Raw genomic sequence first — 17,111 nt, 5'->3', positions numbered from 1 at the left:
CATCTGGAACAAGCTACCATCTCACAATGCGAAGATGTATGCCATGACCTCATTGTGCAAACGGTGTGACAGCATGACATCTGACACAAGTATTGAAACTGTGTCATTCTCATGATGCAGTCTCGATGCACGTCGGCATTTGCTCCCCTTCTTTCTCCCCCCCCCCCCCCACTGGAAGCCGATGACCAAGAAAGTTATGAACCTTGTGAACAATTTAAAATAATAACTAGAGTACTGAATGTGGGCCAGAAAAATCAAGCCAGTGAAAAGTTTCACACATCATTCTGACAGATCATGCTTTTCTCAACTACATTTCTTAAATAAACTACCACTGGAATGTCATTGGAACAGTCTAAGCTATAAACCATGATTTACAAACCATATTTGGACTGATATACATTAACCACAACTAAACATATATTTGGATTCCCATAACATGTTGACTTTGGTTATTGGCATAGTCCAGCGTGCAGACTCACCCAGTATATTGAATCATAACCTAACCCAAAGAACTGGGTTCTCATAAGAGATAAAGTCACCCAAAACGAATGCAGATTAATACTAACCAAGCTTGCCATATTTTGCAAGGGCAGATTCACGGGTTTAAACAATTGTGATACCCTGGAGATAAGCAGCTTGGCAGCTAACTTTGTACCCCTTCCTGGCTTCGTTACACAACATACTTCACCACTAGTTCAGGGAGACCCTCTTACTTTGGGGACTGACCACAGTCAGCCATCTTGCTGTGTCAAGAGCCCTACCCACTTCCTCCAGCCTTGCCTGGTACCCGGTGAGCTCTTCGGCGAGAAGAACGATCAAAGGGCTTCATAACATCTCCAGTTATTTCTCCACTGGCCAGGCCAGGCCAGGCCGAAGTGGGCAAGGCTTGGTCAGTGTCTGTCTTTCACTCTACACTCACAACTCAGTTCCTTGGATGACTGACCGGGCAGTACAATGCCTGTAGCTCAGGGAACTAGATTCACAGAGCAAGGTCCTACAGGAAGACACTGCTTTGAATAATGATTGACCCAGGACCTGGGGGTTAGCACAATTTCTCACTTGATGCTAGATCTGAAAATGATCCTGTTAAAAGTACTGAGCTAATGAAGCCATTTCATAGGCGTGGTTATGAGGATGAAAGAGCAGTCAGTACATCCTGTTATCTTGAACCAGACTGGTTTGAACGGACTTGTGCAGTAGGACACTTTTCACAGGATAAAATCTTCGGGGCATGTTCTTCTCCCTGTCCTGCTAGTATCGGAAAATGTTTGGCCGGGGACTTGGGGCTAGAGATGCATTCTCAGTGGCTTGGCTTTCAGGAGGCCTAATCAGTTGACAAATGTCAGACATTTCTGCCAACTGCAATTGGTCAAGAGTGGTTATGTTCCCTGGTCAATTGATGGTGTCAAACGATGGTCACTCATCCAAAAAGAATGAAGCCACAACAGGGATGGAGGTATCAGAGGCATCCATGGGGGGTGGGGGTGTGTGTGTGCAAAAAGTGTCAAGATGCTGCCTGTGACCATTTGATGAAAGCCCCAATCCTTTTTAGGTGAGCATGGCTTTGATAATGCACTCATGGTACCATCTTGACTCTTTTGACCCCCAGAGGATAACCCTGCCCACAGGATGGAAATACTCCACCCCAATATATTTTCCCCTGTTCCTACCCAAATCCTATAACTCCCATTCCATCTACTGTCTCTCTCAGGGTCCAGATGTGGATGCTAGGCTCAAGGGAAGAAGAAAAAGAGTTTGCTATATTGATGGTACTGTATCAAACACAATACACTGAATTCCAGTCAAAGTAGGAGTTAGCGAAACATCTTGTTCCCTTTGATGGCTGGCAAAGGCATTCCAAGAAAGTTTTTTATCCTTCAGAGGAGTGAGTTGTTCTCTGGAGGAAGATCAGACATGAAAACCAGATTGAAAGATGACACATAGCTCTCTACCAAATGCGGAGTTAGAAAATTAACGACACATTTTACTATGGAAAACCAGCGCCTCCCCCTGCCCAACCCTCCCTTCTCCCTCATTTGCCTATATTATGCAGCAGTATTTTATTACTACGGGCCTTCTGAGCCATTCTCTGTTCTCGGGCCATTTCCAGGAACTCTCGAAGAAGATGAAAAGTTAAGTCTAGGGAATTAGGGCGGCCATCCCGTCTTTTGCTGGAGAAGGCGGATCTTTCAGCTCTCTGTTGCCGGGTTCGGTCTCTTGGGGGCAGGCAGGATCTGGTGGAGCTTGGCTCTTGGAAGATCCCCTCTGCTGAGCTGGACAGAGATCCCAGAGGTGGGTTCCTCCAGGCTGAGGGGCTCAGCCACACCGGCTCCCAACTCACGTCATTGATGGGCAAAAGCTGGGCCAGCGGTAGGCAGGAGGTTGGTGGGAGAAACAGCAGAATGAAGAGCAATGCTGTGGGCACCACGTGGGCCATCACCAAACCCTAGGAGAGAATCCAGCAATTACTCTGAGTCCTGAGAAATGCACTCAGGATTTCCAAAGGCTTCTGTTTGGGTCCAGTTGCTTCAATGCCTCAAACAACATGAAAAGGGTAATTAAAATCAAGCTAATAATTCAGGGAAGAATGTTGTCCTTTACAGGTCTCAGAATAGAAGGGGTGGCTTCCACACATGGTTATTTGAGTGCTCCTTTAGCTTAGGAACTTGCTGAAACCTTACCTTTCACTGAAGTTTTGTTGCTTGCTGAGAGCTGATTAAACAGAGGTTGCCTCTGGAAACACATCTTCCTTCCTTCCTTCCTTCCTTCCTTCCTTCCTTCCTTCCTTCCTTCCTTCCTTCCTTCCTTCCTTCCTTCCTTCCTTCCTTCCTTCCTTCCTTCCCAAACATACAACATACCAAGCCACAAAAACTTAACCAAGGTTAACTTTAACCCAGCCATATTGTGTGAATGCAGTCACTAACTTAGCTAAGCCTGCTGCTGGGTGAATGCAATCATGGAATCAAGTAGCTCTCTCTTGGGAGGCTGTTCTATCAGTTGAGAAGCCCATGCTTCACCTGCCCATTTCCCACCTCCCCCCAAGAGGAAAGATCGAAGGATCCTCAAGTGAACCTTGAGCTTTCCAGGAAAAAAATACCTAAAAAGTCCCCGCTTTCAGGGTCCAGAAGCTATGACTTTCCACATTTGACGAATTACAATTTGCCAATGTGGGAAGGTGCAATTCAGGAAAAGTTGGAGATCTTCCAGCTCCATAATCATAATATGTTGGGAGTCTGTGGATGGAAGAAACCACTTACAGTATAGGGGGAGTCTAGTTGTTATATAGCCATTACAATTAGATGATAATGGGATTTTTAAAAAAGCAAATTATTTAGAACAAGCAAGTAGAATGCAAGATTTCACAATAAAGGTGTTTTTTCTAACAGAGTTGTTCATGCTTCTAAGTACACCATAGCAAACATTCAACAGGTGCTTAGTTTAACATACTTGGTCCTTCACCTTCCTGGGAAAACAATCTTCTCACAGGATAATTTTTATCTATTCAGTCACCTGACTCTAGCTGTAGCTAATGCAACAATAAAACAAAGACAGTGTATAATTTCAGTTACAAATTGCAATTAATTATATAAAAATAATCATAGTGTTCCTGGCACTGACTTCATTCCATGTCATTTTTATTCCCTTGCTTTTTTCTGTTCCCTAAGGCATATATTCCCTGGAAAAACTGTGGGGTCTTGATCAATAATAGAGAAGATAGTTTCATTCTGGTATGATAGAGATAACATTGAACTTAATTTGTCAGCACTGTGAAAACCAATTTAAAAGTCATGCTAGTGTTAAATTGATTTCAGTGTGTAACACTGAAAACTATACACTCTGAACAAGCTCAGAATGAGATCCTGAAAAAGATTTAAAGGAAAAAAGGCATCAGCAGCTACTGAAATGTTATTCATCCCAAACAGAAAGTAGCAAAGTTACAGATTCCTTTGTCCAGGAAATAGTTGAATAATGAACCCTAACTAGCTTAAATAAGTGAGCCAAGTTGTAAACAATAAGGATAAACACAGAGCCCTGGACTTCATATATAAAGCTATTTACTCGGTTGCTGTTTCCCAGCACCCCAATAGACAGGAATATCTATAAACTGCCAGATGTTTTTGGACTTTCATCAGCCACAGACAACTTGGCCAATGATTTGAGATAAGGGGAGAGACGTAATCACAATCATCTCTGGTGGGCCACAGCTTTTGAGCCCTGATTAGACCTGGATCTAGGAGATTTCCACATGTTCAATAATACCCTAAAAAGTATTTCTTCTACCAGCCTCTCTACATCAAAACAGAACTCTTCTGGGTGGGATACAGGCGCACCAAACATATTAGGAAGCTGGCAGATGATCTCTGATCTTTGCTTCCAACATATTTAGTATCCAAAGGTGAACTTCTACATTTTTTTTTTCTATCCGTGCAGTCATGTCTGATTCTCGGAGACTGCCTGGACAAGTCCCTGCAGTTTTCTTGGCGAGGTTTTTCAGAAGTGGGTTGCCATTGCCTCCTCCCTAGGGCTGAGAGAAAGTGACTGGCCCAAGGTCCCCCAGCTGGCTTTGTGCCTGGTGGGACTACAACTCACCGTCTCCTGGTTTCTACCTGATGCCTTAACCACTACACTAGATTGAATTTCTGCATAGCCTTCAGCATACCATCTAATGATAGATCTGTCCTCCTGGTGAACAGATCTAATGTCTCTTCAATCTTTCTGTATAAACCAGGGATTTGGGACCATTCTTCCAGATGAAAGACAAACTTAAATCTAACTTCGGAACCTATGAATCTCTTTGCTCCTCCTCCAGTTTTAGGGAGGTGGAAATATCACTTCCACCCCACAACCAGCCTGCACCTGTAGAACATGTGAAAGAAATACAGCCATATTCAGATGACACGGTAAACTGAATTAGTTTAAGTCTTGGTTAACTTTGTGGAGCTTAGTCTATAGTGTGCTTGTAGTCTATCTGGCCAGTCCATGATTCTTGGGACTGTGGAAGAATCTCACAAAAAAGATTAATTCAGGAACCCAGCTAAGTGTAGTGGGTGTGAACACACAACCACTCACTTACCTTCAGCATCCCCTTATAATATTTCTCCCTTGCACATGATTACTTCTTCCTGCCTACCTCACCTGTTCTTTGGTTCATTAGTCAATAAATCATTAATAAACCCATGGTCATCATAATACATTTTTCTCATAATCAACTCCCCCCTTCCAGAAGGAAGCCCCACAATTGCAAGCATCCCCAATTTCCCTGCAGTTGCCTTCCTTGAAATGCCTTCTCTGGGCAGGTAATGCTTCCCACCTGGTCCCTCAGCCCAAGGAGGGCTTTGAACTCACCGTCTTTCTCCTTCACTTGGTCTTCCTCAGACTCTCAGCAGCAGAAGGCTTGCAGTGCTATTTATAGTGGGGAGATCTCAAGACTCCCTCACCCCCCGCCTGCTGCAGGAGCAAGAATAAAATTGGTAGAGCAGAGGGGGGCTTCCCAGCACTGGGAGTTGTGATGTAGGTTTTCCCAGTCCAAGGAAGGAGGGGAGGGGAGGGGAGGGGAGGGGAGGGGAGGGGAGGGGAGGGGAGGGGAGGGGAGGGGAGGGGGAATGGCAGTAACTACAATGCAACTCAACAGCTGTATTCTCATGTTTAATCTGGTTAGAGAATTAAGCCATGTTCTGGTTTTGCACTGGAGAGAACTATATCAAATAGGCAGAAACTAAAGAGGAACCCCAAAGTTACCACTAACCAAACTTGGCATGAAACCAGCTCTTTGCTTTGGAATTAGCGAGTTAAGCAGGCTGTGTGAAGAGAGACAAACATGGTTACTTCTGTTGGGAAACAGCCCAGTTGTAGCCAGGAAATTAGAAGAAATGTAGGAATGGCAGAGCGGGGGGCTGTCCTTGGTGCTGAAACCCCAACATAGAGAAGAGCATGGTTGTGTTTATAGCCATGTTTGATGTTGAAGACCATGTTGAAGACCTGGGGGTGTCTCTGTATAACATGCAAACTCTGACCAGTATTCATCTTGGTTTGTTTAGTTTTTTCTGATTTAGCATGTGGTGTGAAGCCAACCCACTGGATTAGCTTATGGTGCAATGTGTTGCGCAAACCCAGAAATGGCATCCGCAGAGTTCAAATGCATTGCACAAATGCAGCCGCTGCAATCCAACTTAGTTTTTTATTCAGATAACCAGGTGCACTATTTCACCAAGGTTATGCTAACTTTGCTGGTGAGGAGAAATTCAGACCATGGCAAAGTTTCAGATAATTGTCGTCCAGATGACGGGATAAGCTCTTCTCTCATTTTTGGCGGTCTAATTGGCTTCATTCATAGAGGCTCTTGGATAAATGTATGCAACTCTCTCTTGAATCTAGATTGTGTACCAGACTCTCATTTTTGGCTTTAAAAAAAATTAATTCCCCCCTCCCCCCCTTTTGCTTTGATTGTGATTCATTTTATGAGCATAGACAGTTTAAGGCTTTGCATAAGACTCCCAGATTGTACTCTTGAAAGCAATTTTCTTCTCCTGGCTCAAGATTCAGAGAGCTTATTTTCCACTGCTAAAATCACCAATGAGCAGAAGGTTTTTTAAAAATGCAAACTGGAAGAGTAGTTCCTTTCAGACATTAATGCATGGACTTTCTTTATACTGCTTATTTTAATGGCATCTTCCTTGGCTTAGGAATGAGTTATGCAGTGTGAGAACTAGGAGCCAAGAATTTACACCTGGCTTTATGCAGAGATTTGTAGAAAGTGTGAACACCCCCCTCCTTCCTTTTTCATCCTACTTTTCAGGGTTGATGTACTGGAAACCACAGCATGGCTTTGCTTTTTTTCCTCCAAATATATTATTCAAGGAAGGGATATATTCCTTGAGAGGGAGAGATGCACAATCTTGTCATCCCCAAAAGTGGAAAGTTGAGAACTGCTTTCACCAGGGAATGTGGGTTCCCCAGAGAAAGCCTTGACAACCTGATATTAAATCTGATATTATTAAAATTGTTGCTTTGCAAATAAAACACAGGGCGTCTGCAGGGTATGGTAAAAAAAGAAAAAAGTCAAGGATGGTGGCCACAATGGTGCAATTGTCCATTTGTATGTGCACCTTTTATCTTGAATTTTTGACCACACCCTGAGGACACCCATGTTCAATCACAGAAGTGAGTGCACCAGCAGAAGACTTTGAATAATGCAATTCCATACCCATTTCCCAAGTTTCAGTTAACTCACTTTGAGAGCCATCTTTGTAAGGACAGCAAACACCCCTGGCTATAGAATGGTGCAACACACTGAACAAGATCAGTTAAAAACCTAGCAGCTGTCTTTACAAAGCATGCTAACCTTAGTTATTTTCAACTATTGTTAGGGTTTTTTTTAAGGTGAATGCACTCTTCTGGCCAGTTTATGTTGTGTGAATGCAGTCGTCTAGTCAGTTTACAGTTCAGTATAAGTGTGCAAAAAAAGAAAAGAAAAAAAAGATTGATTTAGTAACCAGGGAAGCAACTGATGTGAGTGCAGCCCATGACTGCAGTCCCAAAGCATGCTTAACCTGATTACTAAATTAATCCAGTCGCTGAGTTTGCCCTGAACACAGAATCATAAACTAACCAACATGGCTCACATAACAAGCTAAGTCCCACAAGCATATACACACTAACCAAACTTAGCATGTGATGCACATGAGTGTTGCATAAACCCAACCCCAAAATATTTTCGCATTTCTACTCACTCTTTGGAGGGATGTGTAATACGAAACACCATCACTCCAATATGGCTTCAGAGTCAGGTCGGTACTCCTTTAAAGAGCACCTATTCTCCACCACCACAAATCAGTCTACGGAAAAAGGTTGTGTATTCAGTCAGCTGATCTTTAAAAGGGGTTTAGAGACCTGTTATCTGACTAATGAGTTAACATGAGTCCTAGTTATTCTAACTTATTCTCTCAAGAGTGACAGTTTCTACATTAGTATTTGTTTTATGTTCATTCTGGATATGTGAGCACAATAGAGCAGCTTCATGTAGATGTTAAATAGGAGCTAAACTTAACTGCCAAATGAATACAACAGGTATTTACAGCTAAGACAATGATCAAATACAGCCACTATCAGAGGTGACTGCAGGGGAGAGATTTAAAAAAAGACTCAAAATGTTGTTTGCACAATCCAAGTCTCTCCTCTTTGTTATGAGCATCTGTGTCCTCCTTAAAGGTAAAAACACACCCAGCTGTAAAAGAACTCATGGTCACACGGTGACAGCATCACACATACGACACATAAAAAGGAGTGAGGCTTCCAGCTTATTGACTTTTCTCAACCCTCCTGCAGATACCCAACTCATAATTCCAGATCATACTCCTCCATTCTTACAAGGGGTTGTACAATTGAGGTGGGGTATTTGCCATTTCTTGTCTGGCAACTCCACTCTGAAACATCCCCTGCTATTTTCTGTGGGCGACCATGAGCGTGGTCCCAGGGCCATGTTTTCTAAACAAGGGTCATCCTTTCAACTCTAGAAATTCGTCTTCCACCCGCAACGTTTTTCAGTGGTCCATTTGCTCATGATTTTGGGCTGGTGCTTGAGAAATGAAGAGAAGCAGCTTGTGGGACCCACCTGGTCTTGCCTTTCTCAGAAAGGCCCTGTTTTAAGATGATGGGCAACCCAAGCCATCATCCCAACCCATGCTATAATTTATTTATTTGGAGATATGATGCAGGGATAGCCATGATGTTTCATTTTCTCTGTGGTTTTACCTTGTGAACTGCCCAGGATCTCTGGGAGTTGGGTGGTGAAAAAATGAAAAATAAATACATTTAAACCAGGTTAAACCTGTTGCGTGAATGCCTATATCAAGCAATTATACAGTCAGGGAGGTAGGGCGGGGCTTGCTTCAGAAACCTGAACATCTCTTTGATGGCCAATAAGTGAATGAACCTAATATGGGTTGCAAAAACTATATCCTGCCCTTTGTAGATCTTTGAAGGAAATGTAGATTGAGATCAAACAATGAAGACTCAAATAGAAAATCTCCTTTTGGGTGTTTCAATCTCCACCCAAAACATCTGCTCTCCTCAATCACTAGCCACTCTTCCCACCTCTTAAACATCTCCTGGAAATACGTTAAAGGACTAAATCAGGCCCTGCTGATGATAAAGGATTTCAGAATTCTTTTTAATGGGCCATCTGTTCCTCTTAATATAATGAACTTGGCTTTTCGCAGCCACAGTGGACCCAGTCTACTTTAGGAAACCCCCTTTCATGATTGCCATTCTTTGGGTCTTCACAGAAACTCTTGGTTGAACATTCCTGAAATGTTCTGTTTTCTTTCTTCTGAGTCACAAAGACCTTGAAGGTCACCTCTCATTGGATTCTCTCCTTCATTACAGTCCTGAAACTTGGTTGGCTGTAGGTTGTAGGTCCCTTGGCATGGAAAGGAGCCTACACCACATGGTTGAGTGACACCTTCCAAGGAACACAAGAGCTTCTAGCAACCCTGGATCCATGTCATTTAGCTCAGTCATTCCCAACCTGGTGCCCTCGGACCTGGTGGACATTGATTTACATCATCTGTCATCCAGCACACTTACGTTAGGAGTCCACACCAAGTGGAGAGCACCAGGTTTGGGTTGGTTATCAGGAGAATCCAGAAGCTCACCTTGGCAAAAATGTTAGCCAGCCAAGGCATTTTTCTCTTCTGGCAAATACAGAATCAAATAAAGGCATGGTCTGGCTGCAGAAAATTAAGGGGCCAGGTGGGGATCTCTGTTGTGTCTGCTCCTTTTCTGAGATAAGGGTGTTCTAACAAAGGGTTTATTCAACGACCCTTCTCCCCCAATTTTTGATCCAAACACTAGGGAAGATTGATATAGAGTTCAGTCTCAAGGGCTCTGTTTGCCACCAATCAGATTGTATTGTGGATTCAAATATTTTTAATCAACACAGATTATATTATACAATGGGGGGGGGAGAAAAGTTTAAAAATCGTTTAAAGATTTTTACTTTTAGTAAGAAAGCAAGACAGGAAGCACCAGTTATGAGGATAAACTGTGCATGTGTAGCAAATGAAGTAAATTCTCCTTTGAGTTAGGTGCAACTCCTGAATTCCTGGACATGTCCAGATAGTCATCTTGGCTACAACATGGAATGGATATCCCGTCTCCTGGGCTATTATTTTCTACTTCCCAATCTACCCGACAGCCTGGTGGATTTCCTTGTGGCCTTTCATCCAACTTCTAACCAGATCTGACACCAGCTGAATGAGTAAATCACGTATTTCAAGAGTATGTGTGTTCTTCCACTTTTCCTAAATTCAGATGTTAGATAGCACACCAGCATATGAGATACCTTGCCTCTGCACAATATTTTTCCCCCTAGTATATACGTACAGTCGGTTGCAGCAAAACAAAGGATCTTCCAGCAACTCAAAGATGCACGATGTGATATCACAAGTCAGCTTTGTCAAATGCGTGGAATATTACTCAATGCAAGGAAAATGAATACACTCCTAATCTGCAGGGGTAATACGTGCGTGGAGAGGGGGAGGAATAGTGAATAACATGCAAAAGATGCAATGATATTAATTACATCTTGATAGCAGTCATTCATAACGGCTGGGCGTTCAAGTTGCACTCATGTTTTTCACAATGAAAAGGTGGGGTAGAAAAGAAATATTCTTGCTGAATACTGACTTTGCCCACTGCTCTTCAAAGTTACATACTGATCAGAAAATACATTTGGGTAAACTCATTGGCTAGACTCACACACACACTTATCTAGGTAGGTGAACATCTATCAGATGCCTTCATACTATGTGTGAGCTTGGATTAGAATTAACCTTGGTTAATATTGGTTGGTGGCTTAATGTTTAGTACGATCCAGTCTGTGGGCTTCCTTAATGGGTCAATATATGATAGCAGCCCCCCAAATGGGGTTAATTCAATAACTGGGTTATTGTATGTCACACAGGTTGAGTTTGGTCCCATTTGGTAAGAAGGTGGGAGGTTAAACACGTTGGTGGGACTCATTGATAGTTATCAGACTCTGTATCTTTGATGAATCTGGAAACTTGTAAATCTGCTTTCCAAAACGTACTAATTTTTTCCATGAGTTGCCTGAAAGCAGATGCCTACAGATTTTGGTGCGATCTTGGTAGAAACAGAGTCATGTTCTGTCCAATAAGGCAGGTGACTTTACTCCTAGACGGAAACTAAACTTGGCCAAGTTTGTGACATCTTATTTCCATTAACTGTTGCTCAGACAAGAACTGGAATGTGCTGTTTTTGGAGTAAAAAAACCCAAAACCCTATTTAATCCAATAGCATGGTATCAAGCTTCACTCCATTGCCAGAAATGAACCCCAAATAAAAGCTAACAAGAAATCCAAGAACGTCAGTTAAGTAATGTTTATTGAATATAATTAGAAGCCATCATCAAAGAATTTCAACACTGCTATGATTCAAGAACAAGTCCTATGGATAGAAAGCATATTCAAACCATCTTGCATTTCATTTTTCTTCCTATCAACTATTTGGTCCTATCCCAGCTTGTTTCTATCTGTCTTTGGTTTTTGCAAAAGGTTAGCTATCATGGTGTTTGTCACGGACTGTGCGAGACCTACCTGGCTTCTGACTGATAACAGCTTTCTGATATTACAGGCAGGAGGAATCTTCTCCCTCTTAAGAAACTGAGCAAACTTCCTATTCCAAGTAGAAAATATGAGGTTGAGCTTAAATCCACGGAATCGTCCTGCTTGCTTCAATCAGATTCATCTTATACTTGCAAATAGCTGTTTTTGAATGAATGAAGATGGGGACACGGCACCCGTTGGTCTTATTTCCACCTATTTATGAGGGCCCCTGCTGCAAATTCTCTTTTAGGCTGACCTATACTTGGCAAAAGAAGGATCTCAAACACAAAAATATTTTCTAATGAAAGAAGAAAACCCTCAAGTACAAAAACCAAAACAGTCCAAAGAGAGGTAAATGAAGAAAATTTTGCTAGAATTACTAGAACTTTTATAGTAATAATTATACTGCATTTAAAAGCTGAGCGTGGAACAGAAATAAAGGAACATCTATAAAATTAAAATACGCACAATTATGAAATCAGCACATTAAATACCTAGGCAGCTCCAACTCTAAAGGAATACCATTTTACAATGAAAGTAATAGATATCTAGGCCTTATAAAACCTACCAACAATATATAACCGATTAAAGCAAGCAAAATCACGTAAAATTAAGCAATATCGAACATAAAATCCAGAGAAGCTGGTCACCAGGGCCCATCAGAAGCTGCAAGTCCACAGATGGAGGATCACTTCTGTTCCTCAGAATACAAAAATTTTAAACCCGGATTGAAAGATTAAAAGAAGCCCGGACTGAAGCTTCAGAGCTTGGGAGATCAGCCAACCAGGGCAGCAACATCACGAACCTCACTTAGAGCATTTGGTAACCCTGAAAAGCCACTTTTTCTGTCGTTTTTCCTACAGCAAAGTCTCGGTTCCAGCCCCCCTCCTGTTGCCCCTCTGTTCGCCTCCTGTCTTGGACAGAAAAGTGGTTGTTCTACAAGGAACCACTAGGGATTAATTAGAAACCGCTGTCTATTTAGGCATATCACTTGTCACTTTTTCACAAATGGAAGCGATAATATTGACGCGCTAAGGAACCTCTTCAAATGGAATCAAACTGGGAAATAAAGACCTCTGGGCATCTTGGAGGGTGGCATTTTCTCCTCTTGATTGACATACTTAGGAGTCAGCTGCAAAAACATCCATTGGGCTCTTAGGGGACCTTGGGAATTGCCAATTAATGTTGACCCGCTGAGAGAGCGTCTGTCTTTTCCAGAGCTGGAGAACATCATCGGTCCACTCCTACCGGCTGTGAGTCCCACCTGCTCATCTCTTGTGTCTCCCCAAAGGGGATCAAAATTGTTTACTTCTAGTTTTGTAGTCTGCCCTAATCCAAAGGGGTCTGGAGGCAGAGAGGTGGTTGGGCTAGATGGCGGGACTTGAAGAAAGCTCTTCTCTTCTGTACAAAATCACCACCACCACCACCACCATCACCATCAAGTAAGAAAATGGCAAGGAGTAGGAATTACTCAGGACTGGTCTGAGATATATTTGCTACTAGGGATGGAAACAGAGATAGCACCTCTTGGGTCTGATGGACTAGCAGCTAGAATATTCGTCAGCCTCAATGATGGGACATTTCCACCAGGCTAATTTAGAAAGCATTTGTGATGGGACCACATGCTAGCTTAGAAAGTACCACACCATCGTCTTCTGCTCATGGCAGAGCTGATCCTTCTAATTTTCTCCTTGGCACATTCACTAGCTTTGCCATTTCATCAGCTTTTTAGGTGGAAAATGAGGGTAAAAGACTGGCTTAATTAAAGACCAATAGGCCTAGTTTCTTGAGGCTCCACTATGTGCTGAGGAGGGTACTTCCCCCACCCCCAGGGATACCTTGTTTAAGCCTTTTGGTGGGTGATAACTGAGATTTTGTTTCTTTATTAGAAATAGTTTTTCTTCTTTCATTCCTTTCTACAACAGAACCTTCTATCTGCTCATTTAACAATGATCATTTAATGCATGTTAAAGACTGGGCTAGTTCACCTTAAAAATCGTAAGTCTGCTGATTTTTATTAAATTAAATTAAAAGGCATAAGCTTCCATGAGGCAGTTTATAAAAAAAGAAAGCAACAGGAAAATAGAGACAGAAGGGGGATCAGCAATGAAGTCAGTGAACATATGCACATGTGCACGCACGCACACACACTGATGCACACACACACTTCCAAGTTATCATTTGCACTGGAGAAAAAACCGTATTAGAATAAGGAGTGGATCTTTACACACTCCTGTAATGGTATGTGGGAATGGCCTTGGGAGACAAGGAGAAGAGACAAGGAGACAAGGAGAGAGACAAGGGAACAGTCAGATAAAAGGCAGCTGAGGCCGTAGCAGGAAAATCGGCAGGGCAAGAGGCTGAGACCCTCCCTAGTTTCTTGGGCTGTAAAGGAGACAGGGAGAAATGTGCTTTCAGAGTTGCAAGATTCTGTTCATGTAGCTTTACAATAAAGTAGAATTAGCGCATCTGGTTGTGTTTTCTGTCTGGTCTACCCAGTAAGGCTTGACAACTCCTGAGTTGAAGTGTTCTGCCTCCATCTTTGAATCAGCAGAAAAATAATCAGTGTGAAAGGGGGCAGCCCCACTGCCAGTCCCTCTCCGGCCTCTCTTGCCCCTGTTCTCAGTCGCTGCTGGTCTCCTGACCTCCCTCCAGGAGAATGGGGGACAAAGGCAAACAGATGTTCTCCACCACGAGGCTGACCTTGGACTGGGTTGGAATAACGGAGAAACATGACTTCCAGCACTCTGTTTATTGGGAGTAAATTATACTGAACTCTGATGGATTTACTTCTGAGTCCAGCTTATAGCACAACAGAGGCATTCATAGGAGAGGGAAGTCGATACAGAGCAGTAGACATTTCCCATTCATATGTTCTTCTGAAATTACATCAGCAGTGAGAAAAATGGAACAGAGAGAGAAAACACTGTTTTAACTTTTTCACTCCTTTGTTCCCTCACTGAATTTTCTTTTGTTTCCTTCCAGTGGTTGCAGTGAGCAGGAATTGACTGCCTCCAGCTAATATTTCTGCACCCAGTTTGGAAATAGCGAATCCTTCTCCTGATCTGCTCCAGAAGATCATTACTTCCCCCCCCCCCCGAAACTCAGAATCGAGAATCCCAGGAATTTTTGTGCTCAGCATGGAGAAGCTTGCAACGCCAACGCTTCTCCAAACAGTGGCCTTCGACAAGGGAACAGGCCATATGCCTTCTTGGGAACCCAGAGATCACAGCCCGTCAATTAATTCGTTACATTAATTCCATTACAGGAAATTCGGCTTTACACTAATTGATTTACTCCTTCAGGGCCGCCACAGGCAGGTGTGCAAATTGTGCACCCTGCAAGGCGCCATGACCCGGGTGGCACCAAGTTAAGTTTTAAAAATCAGTTCTCCGTTCCGAACCCCAACCGCGTCTGGCCGCTTACATCCAATTTCACTTCTTTCAAAACAAGGGCTATATATCAACGCAGAGAAACCGTACGTATGGTGCTGTCTGAAAATATCAGCACCAAACTTCCCATCTAGTCTTACCACTGCCTGTTTCTCAATTAAAAAAAAAAATTAGCAAATCAAATTATTAAGCAGAGGGGTGGCAAAAAAATTTGCACAAAGGGGCCTTACTGGTCAGCTCCCTAATACCCTATTTTGGTTTTATGGCTGGGATAGATTCTGATCTATTCTTTCCCCAATGGGCTCCATGCGCTCATCGTTCCTTGGTTCTTGTTTCTTTTTATGACTTTTCTTTTGCTAATTTATATCTTGAGCCTTCTAGAGTTACTCCAGTAACTGAAGCGGCTGACAAGTTGCTAAATGAATACATAAACACTTTTGATAGCTGAATGAGCATACCTCCTCAGTCAGGCAACCCTTTCTAAGAAGTGAGTTCCTACTTTAAAAGTATCCCTACTCAAGTAGCTAGGAGTGATTTCTTACAAATCCAGAGTTCAGACAAATCACTGAGTTTTTCCTGAACCCCGTCTTCAAATATACACATATTCATAACTGTGAATTTAAACTAGAACCATAATGCCATCATCCACATCAACTCGCTCTCTTTGCAAACAAAGTTGAACTAGTCAAAAGGCTAAAAAATTGTTCTTTTCCTCCTTGCCTTGATGACATGTTAATTTCAGTTCTGGGAAGCAGATCTTTTCCTTCCTTCCTTCCTTCCTTCCTTCCTTCCTTCCTTCCTTCCTTCCTTCCTTCCTTCCTTCCTTCCTTCCTTCCTTCTCTCTCTCTCTCTTTCTCTCTCTCTTTCTCTCTCTCTTTCTTTCTTTCTTTCTTTCTTTCTTTCTTTCTTTCTTTTTGTCAAATTTATATGGCCACCCATCTCACAGACAAGGGACTCTGGGCGGCGTATGACAAGGCTAAAAAAACAATATATACATTGCTTGTTTTGCATTAGCTCAGATGCACGTTTAGAAGATTAGGTTTGTGATCTCAGCAAATATACACATTAATCCAGAGTCTAAGAGGAAGAGAGACAGAAAACAGAAATAATTTTTACAATGACTCCCATCTTCCCTGGGAGTACATCATCCATTTACTTCATTTAAGACTGATTGAGCTCCATCAGGTCTAAGCACAATTTAATTGGAGTTTGGTTACTGTCAGTAAATTGGGTAAGAGTGTGAAGAGTATAAAGAGTGAGCTTTTAGGCTTAGTAAGAAAGAAGGAGGGATGTTTCCATGCAGACACTCACCTGGTGCGAGAAGATGAGAACAGCCCCCGGTCCACACGTGTCTCCACAGGAGATACCAGGTGCTTCTGCTTTCCTGGTGCTCTAGAAGGAACGTCTCATGGGCTGACGGACCTGAGATTGAGCATTTTGTTTCACCATTCTCAGGTTAGACAGTCCTTGAAACACTCCTCAGCTTGTCATCTGCCCGTTGCTCCTTCCACCTCATACCTCACGTAGTGGCTGGAAGACTTCATCTGCATGGGACAGCAAGAAGGCAGAGAATGTAAACAAGCATCCTTCATCAGGGAAGACTCTGAAGACTACAGATAAGAGGGAATCTCACCTCTTCTCTTAGGGGTAAGAAGTCTTCTCTTCTAAGCGGAGTGAGGCCACAAAAACACACAGAGAGTTTGATATCTGATTGGGTGTATCTTCTGCCTTACCCTTCCCGCCCACTCAATAACTGTCAGCTACCGTATTTGGTGACCCTTTCTGGAATACAAGAAAGATTGAGGTTTTAACCACATTTGTCCCTGTTGCAGTACAAGTATGCAGTGTAACAAAGATAGCCATTCTTGAGAGAGAAGCACTGCCATTGACCAAGATTCAGAGAAGTCCAGTGTTTCCTTCTCGCTTGCTGCCGAATGCAACACCTTCTCTGTGGAGTAACTATCCGTCCCTCTTCCCAGAAAAATCAGGCTCCTTGCCTTTTTATTTGTTAAAAGCATTTCAATAATTGCTATTAAAAGATTATTTACTATTTTCTTTATTAAAAATTCTATTTTAAACCGCTTTGATTTTTATT

At 42.6% G+C, this 17,111-nt stretch overlaps 1 protein-coding gene across 1 annotated transcript; it reads right to left on the bottom strand.

The window, feature by feature from the left end:
* Positions 1 to 184: 184 nt before the first annotated feature.
* On the bottom strand, positions 185 to 16,406 carry LOC148214285 (corticotropin-releasing hormone-like). Its single transcript, XM_088153990.1, has 2 exons — positions 16,328 to 16,406; positions 185 to 2,446 (listed from the first exon to the last, which is right to left on the bottom strand). The coding sequence occupies exon 2, from the start codon at positions 2,435 to 2,437 to the stop codon at positions 2,033 to 2,035; it is 405 nt and encodes a 134-aa protein (XP_088010116.1). The 5' UTR covers positions 2,438 to 2,446; positions 16,328 to 16,406; the 3' UTR covers positions 185 to 2,032.
* Between the last annotated feature and the right edge of the window lie 705 nt (positions 16,407 to 17,111).

Source organism: Python bivittatus, unplaced genomic scaffold, assembly GCF_059951505.1.
Source record: "Python bivittatus isolate LINGU-HERP-01145 unplaced genomic scaffold, Pbiv_v1 ctg000700_np1212, whole genome shotgun sequence".
Lineage (NCBI taxonomy): Eukaryota > Metazoa > Chordata > Lepidosauria > Squamata > Pythonidae > Python > Python bivittatus.
Note: the sequence above shows the minus strand (reverse complement) of the source record. Positions and strands in the feature narration are given on the sequence as shown.

Excerpts from the sequence above, each read along its gene's own strand:
- LOC148214285 (XM_088153990.1), bottom strand. The coding sequence starts at position 2,437 with ATGGCCCACGTGGTGCCCACAGCATTGCTCTTCATTCTGCTGTTTCTC.